Source organism: Podarcis cretensis (assembly GCF_951804945.1).
Source record: "Podarcis cretensis genome assembly, chromosome: 3".
Taxonomy (NCBI): domain Eukaryota; kingdom Metazoa; phylum Chordata; class Lepidosauria; order Squamata; family Lacertidae; genus Podarcis; species Podarcis cretensis.
In genome coordinates this window covers 103,691,088-103,712,513 of record NC_137172.1, presented here as the reverse complement: position 1 = coordinate 103,712,513, position 21,426 = coordinate 103,691,088, and the positions used below count along the sequence as shown (strand labels likewise).

Here is a 21,426-nt window from a genome sequence, read left to right as displayed (position 1 = left end):
AAAGCAGTGATCCCTCTTGCTGTTCTGGCTTCTGGTATAGCTGCGCAGCCTACATTCGCTCCATAAGACGCACACACATTTCCCCTTACTTTTTAGGAGGGAAAAAGTGAGTCTTATAGAGCAAAAAATACGGTACATTCATTCTCTCTCTCTCTCTTTCTTTCTTTGGCTGTTGCAGTCAAAATCACCACCTTCTTCTAAAACTTGCACAAATATATGAAACTGTTAGGAACAAAGAAGAGCACTTCTAGATCATGCCAAAGGCCCATCAAGTCCAATATTTTGTTCCCACAGTGGCCAACCAGATGCCTAATGGTTTACAGTTCAGTACAGAAGATGTGAAAATCAACACACACAAACTAAAAACCCAACTTCAGGTGCACATATGAAAGCTACTAAATCCATTTGATCTTGAGAATCACAGTATAAAGTAGTATTTAGGGTGGCAGGGAAGGGAGGAGAATCCCGAATAATTCCACAGGGTTAAAGTTCAGAGCCAGCAGGAATGAGATATGACTTGTAAGTCGCAATGAAATTCAGGAGTGCAAAAAATGGAACATGAGAACCATGGTATGTACAGTATCGTTGAGGGGATTCTGATACCAAGAGCACAAGGCACAGCTGAAAGGATTTTAAACCATGACCTTAGTTTTACTTTTATTGATGGTTTGTGTGTTTTGGATGTCCATTTATCACAAAATACCATTCTGCAGGAACAATATAAATAATAATTTGCATCCTTCTGATTTTATTTAGTATGTAACATGGAAGGAATGTGGACAGTGGGGACTTCTGCACTCCTTCCCTTTTTTTCTTTTATCTCGCACCCTTCAAAAAGAGTATTTGAGGTATGTGCCTCTCCATACTTCTGCCACACACTGGTAGGTCAGGAGCATCTATCATTACAAGAGTTGCAAATTGCCTTTGCCCTAGCTGAGGTTATTTTAGGGTCCTGGGCAGGTGCAAGCAATGCAAAGCAATCTCATTTAGCTCTTCGCCATCCAAGGGCGAATTTGCCCTGCAAATCCTTGAAATGCATTATATCTTGGGTTGCCGTTTCAACCGTGTCAGTGCTGTACTCAAGGGATAAAGCAAAAAGGAAGGCGCAACATAAGATCAAAACTGCCTCATGGCAGTCCTCCAGCTTTTCTTCCAAAGTGTGGAAACCACTGTGGGAGAAACTGCCACTCTCACTCCTGCATACTATGTTACCCTTAGCCTTAATACCATTCTAATTTTTCTTAAAAAACCAAATAGTCAATGCAGTTGCGAGAACGAAACTCTTGATTATATCCAGTTGACCAAGGAACTATTTTAATTGTACGCAGTTCATCTTAGCGAGACTAATTCATTTTTTTCCAAAAGACACAATGTCACTGTAACTACTTTGGCTTACCAGTGGATAAGAACAATTTATGGCATTCCTGTTTTTGCGGAGGAACAGCTGGATTCTATCATAAGAGCCACTAAAGGTTGCGTAGTCCCATGACCCTTAATTTCACATCGGCTCAACTCCCCAAAGGCTTATGTAATTAAGCTAAAAAAACCAAACCCCATTGCAACAATTCATTAAGTACAAATTACATCCAACTTCAGGAATATTGGCTTGAAATGCCAGCATTTGATGGGTTGCTTAATTCTTCCAAAGTTGCCAAAAGGCTATTCTTGGAAGGACGAATAAAACAAAACGCTCCCTCCGCAAGAAGCAACATAATTAAGAACCATACATTATCCCTCAAGCTTTTGATTAGGGACAACTTTCTTGCTGTGAATCAGAAACTGATTAGAATGTGTTAGGCAAATTCTCATGGGAACAAAAGCGCAACCAACTTGAAAGGAACTATTTCTAGGATGGCTTTCAGTCATAGGAAATAAAAGGAGTAGAAACTAAACATCAATGAGCATCTGTGTTTGCTTGCAGAAGTAACATAATCAAGAGAAACAGGAGGAAAAACTAAGATAATTTCAGATAGATTAAATGGCAAGAACACCAAAACCATTAGCACTACAATGTTTCTAGTACTGGTACTGAGGAATGGGAATGAATCGTAATGGCTGTGACACAGTGTTCTTCACCCATTATCTCCAAAGAAGGATAAAAAGAAAGCAAAGTACAAAACTATCCAAAAGGTTACAGGCTCAGAAACAAGTAGTAGTTTGAGCCTTGTCAAACGGGTTTATGTTTTGTGTAATACATTAAAAGACTAATACTAAAATATAAACTAGCTTAAATGCATTACGTTTTTTGAAACAGGAAAAATCCCGCCTAGGAGTACACACAAAATCACTGAAGTCAACCGTTTTGTTTTGACAAAAGAGGCGATATTCTTAAATATATTGGTAGTCCCTGCACCCGATTTCATCGCAGGCCAAGAGTTGACATGTAGGTTTTAAACCAAAACAGTGATTGAAGGGCTGTTTTCCACTAGTCAGATCTTGCAAGTATGCCAAAGGCAGAGTGCAATAGGAGAGAGGGATGATTTCGAAGTTTCTAGTATTTTGAGACAGAGAAGTGACCCAGGAGATAGGGACAGATATCCACAGTCCTTTAAAGAGGGCTTAATCTCCCAAGGTAGATGCTGCAATCACCCTGGCTATCATTGCCACATTGAAAGATGCTGCAAATCACCCCATGATCACTCACAATGAAAAAGGGGGTAAGGTTCAGATAAATCAGATTTGGGGAAACATTGGCCCTTCAAAGGTTCTTGTACTGGCCATGTTAGCTGATGGGAACTGCAATTTCAACAAGACCTGGAGGGCCAAAGTCCCCCAGGTATGAGGTAAATGGACCTGACATTACGTTCTAGTCAGGAATAATGGGATGGACATTAAGTACCAAAATTAACATCAGAACAGGGAGAGCGTGTGACTTCCCACCAGTCTCCTGAACAATAAGTATATTAAAAAATATTTTGGACCGTCCTTCATCCCCATGGATGAGAATAATCACAACAAAAGATTAAGTCAAAATCTTCATAAAACCCATTTTGAGACAGCTAAAAATTACGAGCAGAAACGCCTACATGAACTTAAAATACCTGGTCAGAGAACCTCAGAGGCCACGCACTTGCTGATTGCAGGAAATCTGTTGCTACCCAGTCTCTGCTAAAAAACCTCTCATGAAGATGATTCAGACACCTGGTAATCAGTTTTCCCCCAAGCACTGAATGATGGTGAACAGTCACAACCATCTCAAGTTTGCTTGCCCAAGAAGGGGATATTAGCAACTGGGCAGTAGTTGTCACAAACCTCAGGACTGTCTTCTTGAGGGCTTACACCACCGCCTCCTTTAAGGCAGCTGGCACAGAAGCATTTAACTTCTAGACCAACCCAATCAACCTCTTCTGGCTGGTTTTTAAAAACTATGATGGGCAAGAGTTGAGATACATCATTGGCCCAAACCTTCCACAAGTGCTTTGTTCACATCCCTGTATACTAGGCCCCGCCCACCTGTCAAATATGGCTTGTGGAGGGTTGGCCACAATTCGGTCCAACCTGCTGTCCAAAACAGACTCCCCATTCTTGCTTAAATTAATTCAACATCACCAACTCACCTGTCATGGATGGAGCCACTTTCCTTTGTCCTTTCTGGTCCACAGTACCTTCATATGCTACCGTAATGTCATAAACTGCATCTAAGTAGGTTCTCATCGAATCAATTGCAACATGAGTAGCCTTCACCCGTGGTGTCAGTACATGTTTTAATACAGCAAGTCCTAAGCAAGAGAAAAAGTATACTGAAAATGTATTAAAAGTGGCTTTTTCTCCTGGAGATCTGAAGCCTCCAGAGTATGATGATAGTGTGACATATTAACTCCTGTTTGTCTCTAGTCTGCAGGTCACATTAAATTAGGGGTCCAGTCTGCACGTAACATTAAGCCAAATCATGTGGGCACCCAAAGCCAATTTTGCAGCAGCTTTGCTCTTCTTCCAGTCATTGTGCTCTAGGACAGGGATGGCCAACTCCTAAGAGACAGCGATCTACTCACAAAATAAAAAACTGGCAGTGATCTACCCCTTTTGGGGAGGGGTTCAGGTCAAAGTGTTGTTGAGCTTTTTTTAGGGAATAAAGTTCTGTTTTTTTAGGGATTCAGGGAAAGGTTGCTGAGCTTTCTTAGGGGGAAAGTTGCTCACCAAAAGATCACTAAGGAAACAATCAGCATCACTGCAAAAGCTCTGTCTTCCGTTCTGGAGATTGTGCAACAATGGAGGATGGGGTGAGGGGGTGGGGCCCGATTCTATTTTACCACCACTGAAGAAAGGGAACCAGCGATCTACCGCGATGTACCAAAACCTCCCGGGGATCTACCAGTAGATCGCGATTGAACTGTTGGCCATCCCTGCTCTAGGACATGACATGGTTTGGCTTACTGCATCGTCTGAAGCTGGGCTCATGGTTTAGCCCTCCCAAGACAAACCACAAGCTGTAACCAAGATTTGCCCTACAGTTTAGAACTCATATTTGGTTTCAGAGAGCTCAACCACAAGTTCAGATCCAGACAATATTTTAAGACAAAAGGAGCAGCAAACAGGGGCAGGCCAAAAGGGGGGCAAAGTAACCACAATCTCTTTCTTGGAAGTTGCTCGTTCACACTAAATCATGGCTTGGATTCAAGTTATGTGTGAACAAGGCCGGTGTATTGAAAACTTTCTACTTCAAGGAACTGTTTGCCCGGGAACCCTAATACAATTTGCCACAGAATTGTTGGGCACTGCAGAGGATTCTGGGACATGTTCTAGGTTAGACACAGAGTCCATGGAGGGTGCGGCCAGGCCTGCTGGGCCTTAGCAACAGCATCCTAAGACGCACAGCGTCTTACTTATTCCACACACAAATGTATCCAACACTGTTCTGCATACCAAAGGTGGAAACATTGGTTGTGGCAAACAAGTCATTGTTTCATTGAAGCCCATCTGCCACCACTGATCTCATCAAGGATCACTAGCTAAGCACCAAAAGAACCCGCATAGAAAAACAAAATGAAAGCCACTGCTTAGATCAAATTTCAAGAGCAACTTAAGCAAACTGAATTCTAGGTGAAAGAATATCAAAGACTGTCAAGCACACATATCCATGGTACACCGTACTGCATAGATAAAAATGGTGACCTTAATATTCCCCTCACTAGAAAGCCATGGGAAAATAACAGTATTCCCAGCTTGCACAATATGTTCATGTATTCCTCAAGTCTTAAGAGGTCAGTATTTGAAGTCTGCCTTTTATAAGCTTTCAGCCTATGGGGAACACTAGATAAACTGTAGCCTGTAAGTTAGGGCTTCCTAATGTCAAGGTTTGCCCTAATCCTTACGCATAACTACTATCACGTCCAAAGAGGGCTGCTGTGGACATTGGCTATTCAACTGCTTCCATCAGTTTTCCGCAACCAGGTTCAATTGAGTAGCTCAAGGATAAACCCAGATGAGTCCTGATAGTTGGGTGGGCTTTACTGATATATCAGTTGGCTCATTTCATCCTAAATTAAATTACATGCCCTCAAAGATTTTGCCCTATTTGGTTAAGTTTTGCTTCCAAGCAAAACTATGGTTCATATGTTACTCTCAGATTATTTAAACCGTGTTAATATGCAGCAGAAATACGTAAAGCTCTAAATTCCTATTATGCATTTATAATAAAGAGATTTACTTTTGGTAAGTTGCAAGTTCTTGTACAAAAGGATCTTACAATGAATCTCACAATCACGTTCCTTTAAAAAATTATGAGGTGCCATCTTCATCGGAAAATGGAGTTCAAAGCAGAATACACAACATGTTTAGAACTATAGCACAATATTGAAACATAAAACAACATAATGCAACTGAGAGGAATAAATCCTGTTCAACAAGAGGAAAACGAAATAATGTGAACTAAAGCAAGACAAAAGTTCCTTAGTTAAAGAAGAGACAGCCTGATTTTATTTTTTGAAACATTAACTGGAATTCCAGTATCCTGCTGTTAACAAAATGCCACCATCCAAAATCAATATTAAAATGATAGGGAGGTCTCAGTCTTGCCCTTATTTTGTGTAAAAAATAATAATCTGACAACGTGACTGTGAGCATGATATATTAGGTTACAGCTCAGTGCTCCAATGATTCTACTACATACAAAACAACTGGAATAAAAGAGGGTTGCTTCAAATCCTCCATTTACAGAGTAGTTAAAAGACAGTTCATTTTCTACACCAACAGGAATGTGCTGCATCTCTTAACCAACTTTCCTGCAAACAATATTTCTCTTTTTCTCTTTTTACTGCTTCCACCAAACTGTATTCCTTCAACACTTGTTACAACCAAGGACAACACTGATGTCAGGTCCATCGCAGCCATTCCAGAAATGTTTACTTATTCAATACAAGACTATGCAAATATTTTGAAACCTAACACAGCTTTTTAGCATGTGAATTTTGTATCAAAAGTGCCACGGTGTTTGTGTTGCTGAGATGTTGTTCCAGCCCATGTGTGCCGGACGCAGTGTTATGACAGCAATTGTTTTTATTACCAAGCATTCAGTTCGGCTAATATTGCCCCAAGCTTTCGATAAAACATCCACAAAATAACACAAAAAAACCACACGTGAAAATGGCTAGGAAGGTGAATGGTCAGCATAACCAAGGAAAAATATGTACCTCACTTTGCAAAGAACAGGTTTGCAACTTTAGCACATACATATCTGAATCCCTTGTGGCCTTCCAGATGTATGATGCAAGAATGGGACTGCTGTTCTGGACATGCGTCGCAAAGTGCTAGTCAAATTACAAGCCTGATTTGGCAGTAAGCACTGACTACCATGAACATCTGCTTATTATTTTAGGAACCCATGTCCAATTGTTTGACAGGAATTCCCTTTCCTCTCCTGCCCCTGCAACCCCCCATGTCTGCTCTGAAGGGTGTTTGGTGGGTGGAAACAAGTAGATATCCCCCCCCCAAGCCTAAATACTGAGTCTTGCCATGTTGCTAAATAATACTTGTAAGGGACGCGAGTGGTGCTGTGGCCTAAACCACCGAGCTTCTTGGGCTTGCCGATCGGAAGGTCGGCGGTTCGAATCCCCGCGACGGGGTGAGCTCCCGTTGCTCTGTCCCAGCTCCTACCAACCTAGCAGTTTGAAAGCACACCAGTGCAAGTAGATAAATAGGTACTGCTGTTGCAGGAAGGTAAACGGCATTTCCGTGCGCTCTGGTTTCTGTCACCGTGTCCCATTGCGCCAGAAGCGGTTTAGTCATGCTGACCACATGACCCAGAAAGCTGTCTGTGAATTTTAACAGAGCTCTGTGCCTTCGTAATAACTGGCAAGATTACCAAACATGTTGTTGAGAACTAAGCATTTAATTTTTGGTGTTCTAAATGGAGGCTCTCAAAACATTCTGTTGTTTATTTGCTTCTGTTTGAATAAGTTTTACCTTGATATTCATATTTATCTCCTAATGTTATTTCGTCTGTGATGTAGCCTTGTGAACCACCAGATTTGCCTATGTATTAAAAATGGTTCTTTCCTACAAGGTGGATTCAAGGTGGCTCACATAAGAACACGTAATAGTAAAATATAAGAGAACAAATTCAAACAAGTGCCAGTCATTAAGGTAGTACATATCATTAAAACAAGGCTAGTGGAACCTGCAGCAAGAACTCAGATCCTGAACAGTGTGTTCAAGACGAAACAAAGCAGTAAAATGAGACACCCAAGGTATCCAGGTCGCAATGCAGTTGGCTTTAAAAAGTCAAATTAGCACCTTGATTTGAGCCCAGAAGCCAATTAGCATTCAATACAGGACAAAAAAATGGTTTAGCATGTTCTCAAAGCCTAAACCCAGCCAAAACGCTAGCAGCAGTAATTCTGTAGCAATTAAAAGTTTCTGAATGCTTTATTGTGTTTAGACTAGGAAAGGAAGTCCGATAACCAGCCACTGTTGCTCCAATTTCTTTCCACGTGAAAATAAATTCTAAGTGAAGAGCAATGAAGCTCTGTAGTACAAAGCTTGTACTGTTAGGCTGAATGTTACAACTGCAGAAAAATTAAAAAGATAAGAGAGCCTGGCCTCTTGCCTTGCCAACTAGATGGTGATCCCTGAAACCGATACATGATTATCAGACTTGCAGCTAAACCTTTATGTACTCAGAGTACAAAGACGTCAAGTAGCAGGTTTGTTGCTTGGAAAGTTGAACCTTGTTTTCTGAACTACCAAAGTGCATGAATTTGTTACAGGAAAACCTGGTCCAGTTTATATTCATCTGAGTTTACTTTTCATTAAATAAGTAACTAATAAGCGAAGCAAATAATAATATTAATATATCATAGAATCACAGAACTGGAAGCGATTCTAACCCTTTGCAATGCAGGAATCTCAACGAAAGCATCCAAGACTGTTAACAATATTCAGAAGCGAGAAAATATTCACTGTATTTAAGCTTCTAAAAAGGAGTGTGGTCACCCAAAAATGCCTAGCAAATTGCATTTTAAAATGTTTACTTGGGTGTAATTCAATGCTGTACTATGATAAATGTTTTGTCTGTGTAAGAATTTCAGCTTGCAAGGTAGAACAAATCTCCTCATGAGCAAATTTCAGGGGGTGCAGCGGGGGAAGCCCCATTCCACAAGGGGAAGTCCTTGCACAGGGCTTCTGCTAGAAGGTCCTGTTAGGTGAATCCTGCCCGTTGGATCAGTTGCCATTTTTAAAATACTGACTCAAATATATATATATGTGTGCACACGGACATGTGAGATATTCTTGGCAGAGCGTTCAGCCAATCAATGTTATACTGGAACAGAGCAGCTATACGTATATGCCTGTGTTCTGAGAGAGTCTCTCTGTCTGTGGTGGTTATAGTGTGAGGGATTGGTTTATGGCAGTTTGCTGAGAGAGTGTACATGCTGTTAATACTCTGTATCTGTACAGTGGTACGTCGGGTTACATACGCTTCAGGTTACAGACTCCGCTAACCCAGAAATAGTACCTCGGGTTAAGAACTTTGCTTCAGGATGAGAACAGAAATCGTGCGGCAGCAGTGCGAGGCCCCATTAGCTAAAGTGGTGCTTCAGGTTAAGAACAGTTTCAGGTTAAGAACAAACCTCCGGAACGAATTAAGTACGTAACCAGAGGTATCACTGTATATAGTAATCTATGTATTTATTATTGTTTACTACAATAAACACTAGTTGTAGCTTTCAAGGTGTTCTTTCCTTCATTGTCCAGAAGGACAGACAGTGTTCAGACTTCAATCGGCTTCCAATGACATTGCGTTCTCTGCAAAGCTCATGCCAGAGGAATCGCGTGGGCACAATATTTATTGCATGCAAGCACAGTTTGCTTGCAATGAATCTCTCAAAGGACATACTTGTGAAAAGTTTCCTTGTTTGACTATACTTTAAACATTAATGCTACCTGCAGTACCAATGAAAAGGAACAAACACTAAGACCACACATGTTATCTTTTATGTGTAGATTCAGCACCCACCTATGGTCAAGCCTCACTCTTTTTCAACTAATGTCCCTTTCTCTTTGGTGATCCTTAAACTGTAGGGCTGTGCCTACACAACAGTAAATGTTATCTGTTCAAAGTTCCCTGCTTCCCAAAATTCTTTGAAGTTTACCTTACCTGCCTTATCAGCATATGATTGACTATCTGCAATGGTTTTTGGTAGTTCTGGGTTGTACCGTGTTCCCTCTGGAAAAATCACAAGATACATCTGTGGAATTAAAAAATATTTATATGCACATTTTTTTTAAAAAGGAAGCATCACAACATGATCTCTAAGCTACAGTATGACAGCAAAGTATGTGTGTGCGCAATGGGGAGGGGAGAAGTGGATTGAATAAAACACAGAGGACATGTTTATAAAGATATGCAATAACAGTTGTTTTCAGTTAAGATGAGCAATCTTGATATTCAAGGAATCCGAATTTTCAAGGAAAAATTAAGCAGCAGAAGCAACAAAAATTGTGTGTAAGAACATACTAAATGGTTCAAGTCAGAGAAAGTAAACCAACACAGTTTAGTGAGCAAATCTCTCTCTCTTTATATCCTGTCCAGAGATCCCTAACCAGTTGCAACTGAATGTACTGCAACTTTAAATAATACAAAGACCAAGAAATACAAGATGCCTTCTCAACTAGAACAAATTAACCTAACAGCCCTGGCTAGCAAACCTTGTTTGGTGTGTGACAGCTATAGGTATTGGCAAGCAAAGAGAACATGCTATCTTTTGTATGACACTCAGCTGACAAGGAAGGAAGGAAGGAATACTGCTGATTTCTTTCTGATCCCAACATGCAAAAACTGATGCTTTGGTGGGTATGATGAACACTCGGTTACAAGGTTCCAGGTAAGCTGTAAGACTGAGCATCCACATGACATTCTATTGGGAGTTATGATAGCAATCACCTCCTTTTTTAGCCTATATGAAACTTCATATTAGCTGAGCAATAGAAGCATTATTTAATTTGCAAAAACAGCAACAACCACCAGTCCTAATTCAGAGAAAGTTGATACTACAGAAATAGGTTTTATATTCTGACACCAAGAGTTTTCTGGGAGGGTACAGTGCTATCTACTAACCACGTGGAAGACATCCATTCACAGAAAACGAAAGTGTGTAAGGCAAAGCGTGTTCGCCCTCATGGAGAGCACGTGTTGCAGTGGGGGCTGACAAGACACCTCACTGTTGCTGGGCAAAAGAGTTTGGCCATCTTTAAGCAGGGTCAGGCTGTTACTGGGGAGATTTATATGTTGCCATTTATTGACTGACAGCCCTGTTTGTTAAATACACTGCACGCAGTGACGAGCTTCCTCTTTCGCTGCGTGCTTCAGATCACCCGCCCTCCCTTCCCTAATGTTAGGCTGTTTGCTTGACCTTGCTATGCCTGTCATGGGGTTGTCTGCTTTGGGGCAGGGGCATGATAGGAATTTTGTCCATTTGGCTGATTGGCTGGTGCCATTTGGTTTTTGTCTACTGCGTAGCAAGTCATCACAACTTGTAAGGTTTCGGTTAGGCATTGGTTTGGGAATTGGTTGGTGGAGGGGTAAGGATTGGTGGTGCCTGCCCCTCCAAAATGCTGCCGCTGCAAGGGTTTTCCGTTAAAGGAACCCAGGGGTTCCCCATGCTTTTGTCCGAACCCCCTGGCAAGGGGCTAGGGCCACGCAAGAGCCCCTGGGAGCATTCTGGGGAGAGGTGAGGCATGGTTCCCAGTCCCGTCTCTCTCCCCAGGTGACTTACCCTTTCTGACTTCGCGGGGCATGCGAATGTCAGAGCTGTCCCCGTGCGGGGTCAGTTAGTCGCTACCAATGCCTAAGCAACCACTCACATTGCTGTATTTTTAATAAAGTTGTGGCCAAAATTATGCCAAAAACCTTAAACAAAAATCAAGTGTCGTTTTTTTTTCTTATTTGTGGTGTTTTGGAGACCTCGACGCGCAAACATAAGATTCCTCCATGCTGGAAGCCATTTTGGCATGCACATGGTGTATAAACCAACCAACCAACAGACAAACAAACGAACAAGCCAATCCAGCCACTCATCTGTTCAGCAGGGGGAAGAAAGGTGAGCCATGTATCTGGGGCAACATATGAGACAAGCATTCTTGTCACTTTCATTTTTATGGCATTATAAAACACACACACACATAGGAAATATATAATCTTACTGGAGTTCCAGCCTTTATCTGGGCTTGCAACTTGTTCCTCATTTTCCTTTCATTAAATTTGGCACTTCGTTTCACATAGACTCCTCCATGCTAGCAAAGAAAGAAAGAAAATATACTGATGACAATAGTTTATGAAACCAAGTACACAGATTTTCAATACTCTAAAAAACATGAAATTAGAAATGCCAATTTCTTAAAAAATAGATAGAAATAAGGTCCCTCTAAAAAGACCCGTTATTACACTTAACGCAAAACTCGTTTCACATTTGTGTCCATATGAACACAACAGCTTAAACTGCTACAGGTGAAAGTGTAGCAAGGATATTAAAGAGCTAAAATTCATTGGTGATATTCAGTGTCTCCTGAAGAAGAAGGAGTGCTCCAGAGAGAGAAAGCAGAGAAATCGGGAAAGTAATAGAAGAACTGGGACACTGACAGGGAGCTGAGGGATAAGCAGAGAGGCTGTGTTGCCATTTGCTAAGGTGAAGGACTATGGATAATTTACATACAGAAAATCCCAGGTTCAATCCCTGGAAGGTTCAGTTAAAAGGATCCATTACCAGGGAGGGAAATCCTGGAGGGCTGTTACCAGTCAAAATAGTTGATATTGGGCTAGATGGACAAATAAGTCTAGCATAAGTCAACTTGCTAAACTCCTCAGCTTTGCTTTGTCTAATGCTGCACCTGCACTTTAACAGTCATGGCTTGCCTCAAAGAATCCTGGGATGTGTAGTTTGTTAAGGGTGCTGAGAGTTGCTAGGAGACCCCGAGTCCCCTCACAGAGCTCCAATTCTCAGAGTGGCTTAATAGCCAATCCCTCTTCTCAGGGAATTATGGGAAATGTGGTTCTGTGAGGGGGAATGGGGGTTTCCTAGGAACTCTCAGCACCCTTAACAAGTTGCAACTCTCGGGATAAAGTACAGTGGTACCTTTACTTACGGACGTGATCCGTTCTGGGGTGCCGTTCACACCCCAAAAAGTCTGTAAGTGGAGCGCCGCTTCTGCATGTGACGCGATAGATCGCTCCTGCGCATGCACAAAGCGCACAGATCGCTCCTGTGCATAGTGGCAAACCCGGAAGTAAACACTTACGGGTATGCCGTGTTCGTAACCAGAAAAAAATGCAACGTGAACCTAACGCAACTAGAGGTATGACTGTAATACTACGTTAAATGTAGAGTGCAGATGGAGCGTAAATGGGAGCACACTTTCCAGTTGTGCTTCATGAACTACACCTAGGTTATATTCTTCTAAAAGCACAGCCAATTCTATATGGAGATTAATCAAACGTTCCAAGAAAAAGTCATTTAAGTATGGTATTTCCCCCTCCCCCAATGGAATACAAAGCAAATAATATCAGCTAGATCAGGGGTCGGCAAAGCTTTTGTGGCTTGGGCCGTTTCACGGTCCCACAGACACCACAATGGGCCAGAGTGTGCGCACTCATGCGCAAACGCTATTTCCGGCACTCCTTCTGGCACAGAGGAGGCGTACGCAGCTTCCCATTGGCTGCAGGAGCTTCCTGCAGCCAATGGGAAGCCGGCCAGTGTTGTGGAAGGCCAGTTTAGCGCGGCGCACGGGAGCCAACCGAGCAGGTGGCGGGGGTCCATGGGCCGGTTAAATAACCCCCATGGGCCGCTTGTGGCCCATGGACCTTAGGTTGCCGACCCGAGCTAGATGCATGCATAGTCACACTACAAAATGCTGTTGAACCAAGCAACCCACCTTTGAACACACCCACAGTTATGTTTCTAGACATGCTTACAATGAAATAAAACCAAAAAAGGGGGCACTATATTAAGCTAAAAGTATTTTAAACCAGTGGGCAGTAAGCAACTAAATAAATGCAAGAGTGTACAATAACTTATGAATGTGCAATGGGACTCCATTCGTACTCCACCTTCCATCCCCAGCCTGGGTTATCCTCTCTCAAATCTGCTCTGGAAGATTAGGGGAGGGAGAAAATCCAGAACAGATTTAGGGGTGAGGCATGGGGGGGGAGGAAATAAGGAGAAGCTGTTCTATTTGTGCAAAGCCCTATTTAGTGCTTAGTTGAATGCAACCCATTTTCAGAACTACAGATATATTGGCTAATTCTTGAACTGGTTCCCCAAGCGCAAAATGGAAAGGAGGGAGAAGGAAAGGGAAAGGCCGATGGCTTCAATTAATACCAGATGCATTGACTTAAAAGAAGCAGTTGTAATGAATTCATGAACACATCCATGCATAACAGTTAATTAATTAAATGTCCTATTGTGCCAAGTTAACAAAAAAAGAGTTACTGGTACATTTCAAGTATGGCATTAAAGGATTCTATTCCCCAGCCTGCTGGTACAGTACTCTGGCGCAACAGAGAACAAAACTGCTCTATCTTCTGCATGATAGCCCTTCAGGTATTTGAAGACAGCTATCACGACTCGCTGTGGTCTTCTCTAGTTTGAATATACTCAGTTCTTTCAATTGTGCCTCAAATAAATTGCAATTCTTATCCCTCAACATCTTGGTCACCATCCTCTAGAGATGCTGCAATTTGTCAATGTCTTCCTTAAAATTACAGCACCCAGAACTGGACATAGATGTGGCCTGAATAGTACGTAGTAGTTTTTCCCAACTTTGGGTTGCCAAATATTGTTGGACTTCAACTCCAATCATCACTGGTTCTGCTAGCTAGGAATGATGGGAGTTGCAGTCCAACAACATTTGGGGACCCAAGCTTGAGAAAGGCTGATGTAGAGAATACAAGAGGGATTGCCTCAGAATCAGGATTATAGCAGACCTCAGGTGTCACATACAAGTAATAAAATGATTATTACAGTCAATTAAGATGAAAAGCTGCTAATGTTTAATCACTTTATCGCTTTGTTCCCTAATTTCAACCTTGGCCAACTGCATTCATAGCATTCAGCAGCCCTTGTCTGCAAAACAAAGACAGCTGGCTCAGCATGCAATGCCTACTCAAGAGAAAAGCAACAGGCACACATACAATACTGGATTGTATCTGATTAAGTCAAACTCAGAGCAGACCCACTGAAATCAAAGGACTTAGGTTTATCACGTCCATTGATTTACTCTAAGTATGACTTTGCCAAACACAACCCTAACTTTTAATATAGGAAACTTATTATAAATGGGCTTGACCAGCTATAGGGTAAAGCATGTAATAACAAGAAGTAGAGGGTGGAAACAAAATAATTACAGGGAGCTATAACATATCTCACAAAGGAAAATGTTAAAACCATCACCTCTGATGAAGTTACTACATGTTTTCAAGTTCTAAATTCCACTGAAATCCCCAGGCCTTCCTTCCAAGGAAAAAGGTTTGCAACTGAGAGATCAGTTTTCTATAGAGTCAGGTGGATCAGGTGATATTTTTCTGCCACATTTTAAGCTATTACTTTTTATCTACATACATGTTCACTTCACGGCACTGTGTTGTGTATGTAGGACTTTTCTGGGAATCAACATTAAACTGAGAATCAACAGAGTGTTGGAATACATTTCCAAGAAGCTGATAAATACCTTATTAGCTTTTTCATAGTTATTCTCTAATGCTTTAAGAGTGTGTTTTGTGCTTGGGGAGGAAGCATACAGAAGTGTTTACTAGCGTGTTTCTGCTTTCTACATACTCAGATCCTACACACATATATTCCACAACAGGATGTTTATCAGAGGTAGGAAATATGCATTCCATCACAATTCTGTAATTAATTGTCACTGGAAAGTTTTAGTGGAGCGCGAGTGACATCACCAACACAGTATCAACAGGAAGAGAAGGAAGTGGTTTTTTGTTTTGTTCTTGTACCATTTGGCATGTCAGGGAGAATTAAAAAAAATAATAATAATACCTGCCAACTGACTCCATATACTTTGCATATCCTTATCAATAGAATTTCCCCTTAAATACCTTTAAGTGCCATAATTTGCAGATGTGATTTGCGACACTGAATGTTGGCCAAGGTGTCCACTGAATTCTCCTATTTGCAGCATGAAAAGCATCCACAACCATGATCTAAAGCTGCCTTTCTCAGCCTGTGGGTACCCAGATGTTGTTGAACTACAACTCCCATTACCCCTAGCTAGCAAGGCCAGAGCTCAGGGATGATGGGAGTTGTAGTCCAACAACATCTGGGGACCCACAGGTTGAGAACTACTGATCTAAAGGAAAACCCAGCTTTTTATCTCCTCATCATCCATGGGAATAAGACTGCTCGGCAGACTAGTATTTTTTGGAAGTTAACTGGGAAAACTGCGGATGAATGATCTTGAACAACTATGGGGAGTAAACAAAATACCTATCCTAAAATGACAGCAAGTAGAATTATTTACTGTGGTTGCACAAGAGAGGAGAAGAGCAGAGGGAGCTCCAGGAATGGGCATTTTCAGTCTGGTGATAGCCACAGGCAAGAAAACCAACAGCTGCTGGCTGTTTCCTGTGGGAAACTGAATTCTGGATTAAACAGGCCTTCGGCCTGATCCAGGAGGGCTCTTCTTGCGTTGCTAATTTGCTGCCACTTCCCTTCCAGAAAACAACAAGAGCATTATTCTGATGAAATAATCTGTTATCACACAGCTACAGACCAAGGAGGAGGACAATTTGGTCTCAGCCTGAGGATGAAAAATACATAGCCACAGGCTGTCCTGAAAACCACTTCCAGAGGTCATAAACACACCATACATTTAAAGCACATGAATTCCTCTAAAGCCGTGGTTCCCAACGTGGGGCACAGGCCCCACAGGGGGGCAGTTTGATTTTCAAGGGGGGCAATTTGAGAATGAGTTAGACCAAGTTAATGGCCTTTTAGCTTCCTCCACGTAAACAGGAGTTCACTCTTTGAATAATAAGAATTATATGTCACCGGGGGGGGGGGGGATCAGGATTTTAGAGATGCTTAAGTGAGGGGCATGGACAAGAAAAGGTGGGGAACCATATCCTTGGAGCTGTAGTTTGTTAAGGATGCTGGGAATTTTAGGTCTGTGAGGACCTAAAACTACAGTTCTCAGAATTTTTTGGGGAAAACCTATGAACGATTAAAGCAGTTCGAGGATTTGTGAGACTACTTAGTTTTTGGATTTTATTGCAAGATTTTAAAAAATCTGCAAATCGCTCAATTATCTCTGGAGTGAAACAGATAAATTGGACAGGACTGCAGCACCTGTATTGAGAAACAAGGGAAAAGAGGCAATGTAAAAACAATGCTGTCCTTATGCCAAAGGAAAACAACTTCACTGGTTCAACTCAAGGCCTGATTTGTACACCAGCAAGTAAATGACTGCAGTTCATGCCATATTGTTTACCATGAGGTGCCAAAGGTCCATTTTTCTCTCAGTGCACCTGCTAGATCAAATGCTGGCGCATACCAACTAACAACCATGTGGGAATGATTTGCAAAATCATTCACTGCAGCGCTTGTCATACAGAGGAGTCAATTTCCTTATGTCTGTGAGAAGTTTTTTGTTTTGTTTTTAAACTTATTGCTATGGAGAAAAATAGCCAATCTTATTTCTCAAGCTTTTCAACCCACACGGTGACACACTCAGTGAGCAGTCACATATTGTTTATGAACACGCAGGGTGAGATTTTACCACAGAAGCAACAGCCATGAAGAGCAACTGAAAGCTTCCTCCAGGGGGAACCTATTTTCCATGCACCAAACTTGTAGGTCTGAGTCAAACATTGTGGTTCTTAAGAGAAGGCAACCAAAAAAAGTATTCCATGGGGGGAACTGTAACATGTGTACGGTTACTTACCACCAGGGTGACCATATGAATAATTCCAGTTTAATGACCACATAGATCAGGCCGGATCCCTCCAGGAATCTACTCCCAACTTTTTGAGTGGTCTTCATACAGAAGCAGTAACATTTGAAGGGATTCTTATGGTGGCCATTTCATACATTGGATTTGGCAAAACACAACTCACCCTGATAATTAATATTTTCTATGGCAGCACAACCATGGAAGATCAGTCACTACCCGGTCTGAACTAGAGTTGCCATATTTTCCGATTGATTTGCCTAAGATCCAGAACAAAGTGCCACCTTTCGGAAATCCCCCCCCCTCCCCCAGACGTCAATTCCACATTTGAAATCCCGGTAATGTCCAGATGTATAGCAGCCCTAGTCTGAACGAATGACAAAGGGGAACCTACAAGAAACTAATGTATGAAAATTCTACCCCTCATCCCCACCTGGCAGCAGAAAGCAACTCCAGATTTACTCCAAATATAGAAGGGGTTCATTCATTTAAAGTGATTGTATAGAGTGGCGTTCGAAAAATGGAGGTATGTACTATGCAGCTTGTGTTTTTGCATCTGTGAACCAACATCTTGTGACTTTCGGGACACAAGATGTGAATTATGGGACCATATGCAGAGAAGTGGAAAACTGTCATTATAGCTCTTATCTCTCTCTGCTAAAAATATATGGCACGAGTTTAGATATGGAACCACACTCACCTAGTGAGAAACACTACCCCTTGTCTCCCAAAGATCTTCTGAATTTCAACTATTGTGTCTAATGGAACACAGCTCACTAGATCACCCTGATAGCCTACTAGGATAAAATCCATATGAAGCTCAACTAGAGGAGCAAAAAAGCAAAAAGGAAAGAGAATAAGAAAATATAAGAACATATCTAAATCAAGTCATTGACATAAAAGGGCTACTTGGTTTTTTTTTTTAATCAGAAACTTCACGGTGACAAAGACATAAAAGCCACAATTCAGTGAATTTTAGCATATGCAGACATCTATCAAATTATTCTTGCTTTCTTTGGAAACACAACCCAATTTTGCTAACATGTTATGAATAGGTGCAACAGCAAGGATATTATCCCATAAATAAACACAGTCCATGCACTGAGTCAAACCCAGGACTAAATGTGATTAAAGCTAGATTGAAATATGTAAGTAATTTAACTAAAGGATAAATGTTTCAAGTGCAATCCTATATATGGTTACTAAGAAGTCAACACCACTGAATTCAGTGGGACTCAATTCAGTACGTACGAAATTGTCTTAGGGTTCATCTTGGACCCACTTACCTGAGAACTCCATGTCACTTACTTCTAATAAATAAATAAATAAATGCCAGAATTGCACTGTTAATTGTGTAGGGCACAGACAGGTGGTTTTTGCATCTTAGCGGGTGTTGTCCCAAGTTCAGTGAGTTACTTTTAGTTTGCTTAACACCTGACTGGAGAGCCAAAGATACCCTCCTAACCCTACCAGATAAAATCTGCTAACTAGGAAGAGTTGAAGTTTCACTATTCTGTTTCAAATACAAAACAAAAACACATTATCAAGACAGAATCATTGCATGGACATGACTTCAAGCATGCCTTACAGTACTTGGGACTAAGTTTTACTGAAATAAATGGGATTTACTTCCAAGTAAACATGCCCAGGATTGAGGCATGTCAAAATTTAGCAGAAAGTACTAGTTATTTCATGTGACGTGGAGAAAGGATTAGAATTTACCTGAGAAAAATACCACCCGTATAAAGGAAGCCACTTTAACCCGTCTTTCAAAACATATCGAACATGTCCCAGAGCATTTTGCCTGACGGCCAACATATCTGCTATAATCCAGTCAACTGCAAAACAAACAAACAAAACTCAAACATTTATGTCCCTAGGCTAATGTCAAAATCCTTCCCAACATTATTTAATGCTTGTCTGGTGCTTATAAGCATGAAAGATGAACTGTGGTCAGTGGCAATGCAAGGCAAGTTCTTTCCACAATCATATTCCCCTATTACTCTTTAGTATTTTAGCACACGTTTCTTCATTTTTTAAACAAAGCTTGTACTGTTTGCATAATACCACTACATAACTTTTAATCTCCTGCCAACACAGAATAGATGCATATCTTGAAGGATCTGGTGAGAAACACTGACTCAACAGACAACGAACCAGAAACACACCTTCATGTTAAGTAGTGTGCCCTTAAAACCAGAATCAGAAGAACTAGAATTAATGGGACTTCTTGAAATCACCCCCCAGGGTTCCAGTATTTACCACATTTTTCCCGTGTATAATGCGCCCCCATGTATAAGACGACCCCTATTTTTGGGGACTCCAAATTTACAAAAGAGTTGAGAGTTGCTGAGCTTTTTTTTGGGGGGGGGGGTTGCTGAGAATCATTCAAACATTAATTTATAATTTTAAAAATTGTCTTATACACGGAAAAGTGGCGTAATATAATTTGCCAATCAGCCAAGTTCAAAACAGATATTAGACACTTGGCAAAAAATGAGCAGCACACAATTAAAACTGAACACTGCACGCAGATTTCCAGTGGAAATCACTTTTGCTCATGAAAGGCAGAAACACCCCCCCCCCCATTTTTCACCAATCCTACTGCATCCCTCTTGAGTGTTACAATACCTTCTTCCATTGGTTCCTCCCAAGCTTAGGGGTGGCATTTCAGTGGACTGCCATTAGCAGGACTGGAAAAAGCCAATGGGTGTCTTGCTTTGTGCAAGAGCCGCCATTGCATACAACTGTTTGTGTTGGTTCAAAAGCACTTCCAAATTCGAGGCACCTTGTTAGGAAGCATGTGGGGGCTGTTTTGCAAAGAAACAGCTTAAAAGACCCATTATCCTGCTCATCTATCAGGATCCTACCGTGTATTTCTGTTTATTTAATCTTAACATGCAATCCCAAGTATCTATATCTAGAGAATTTCATTCTCAGTGGTTATATTAACACTTTTTGTTTTTGCTTTTAATAATTATTTAATTAAAAAACTCTTTCAGGTAAGGAAATTGCATACAAACCTGTACACTGATGATTTGATATATATACCACATTCTCCTTATTTTTTGGCAGATCGCCATACAGAATTATCTAGGAAAGAAAAAAGGTACTTGGTTTAACAGCCTGAAGAACACCAACAAAAGCTAGGATCAAACTTTATTTTATTTAAACCCTTGAGAGAGAAGATTTAACAATTCCCACATTATGACAGGACTACCCTTTCCCTTTCTTTCACCTTGATGCCCCAAATTAATCGACCCATGACTTTACGGCCCTTTGTTTAGATGATGATGATGATGATGATGATGATTATTATTATTTTATTTTGTTAGTTGCTGCTTCGTTAACAGTGTGTTTATACACCACATTTCAATAAAAGAATGGAAATGGTTTATGGAATATTGACAGATGAATTGTAAACGTAAAAGAACATTGGCAGGATTATTGTAATAACCTACATTTTTATAAGGGTATATATTTAAAGTAGATTAATAAATGAGCAAATTAAGTTAATTTGGATATGAGGAAGATATTAAAAAATAAATTTAAGGAACCGCAGAAAGAGAGGGAAGGAAGTCAAGTTTTATTACGATAAAATCAACAGTGTTGTTAATCTTGAGTGATGTAAAAGTGGACAACTGAATAAAATGGTTATAGTAAAATATTGCAGGAACAAAAGACAAACAGAATGAACCGTGGAAGGAGAAGGAGGGAGGTTGTTGGATATTTAACAGTATGTAAAATGTTTATTTTGAGATGTATAATTGAAAATTTAATAAACATTATATATAGAGAGAGAGGGGGGGGGAGGGAGGGAGGGAGGGAGGAACAGCTATAAGCTGCACTGAGTCCACAGAATAGATCAGAATATAAATTCAAGAAATGATAAGGGACTTTATTATGTGCTTACTATCCATGGACTGTAAGTTGGTATTGCAAACACTAATGGAGCTGTAAAGCTCACATAGATGTCTCATTTGGCCGGGCACTTGCAAAAACCATTTGCTGTGGACAGAATGTTGGTTTTTC

General features: G+C 40.9%; 1 protein-coding gene across 1 annotated transcript in view; it reads right to left on the bottom strand.

Annotated features, from left to right (window-relative positions):
- AGPAT5 (1-acylglycerol-3-phosphate O-acyltransferase 5) overlaps positions 1-21,426 on the bottom strand; it is a 33,725-nt gene that overhangs the window by 5,624 nt on the left and 6,675 nt on the right. Inside the window, exons 3-7 of the mRNA XM_079970035.1 lie at positions 20,418-20,487; positions 19,117-19,232; positions 11,641-11,730; positions 9,596-9,686; positions 3,558-3,719 (exon numbers count right to left, since the gene is read on the bottom strand). Coding sequence (XP_079826161.1) covers positions 3,558-3,719; positions 9,596-9,686; positions 11,641-11,730; positions 19,117-19,232; positions 20,418-20,487 — 529 coding nt within the window. The remainder of the gene's footprint in view (positions 1-3,557; positions 3,720-9,595; positions 9,687-11,640; positions 11,731-19,116; positions 19,233-20,417; positions 20,488-21,426) is intronic.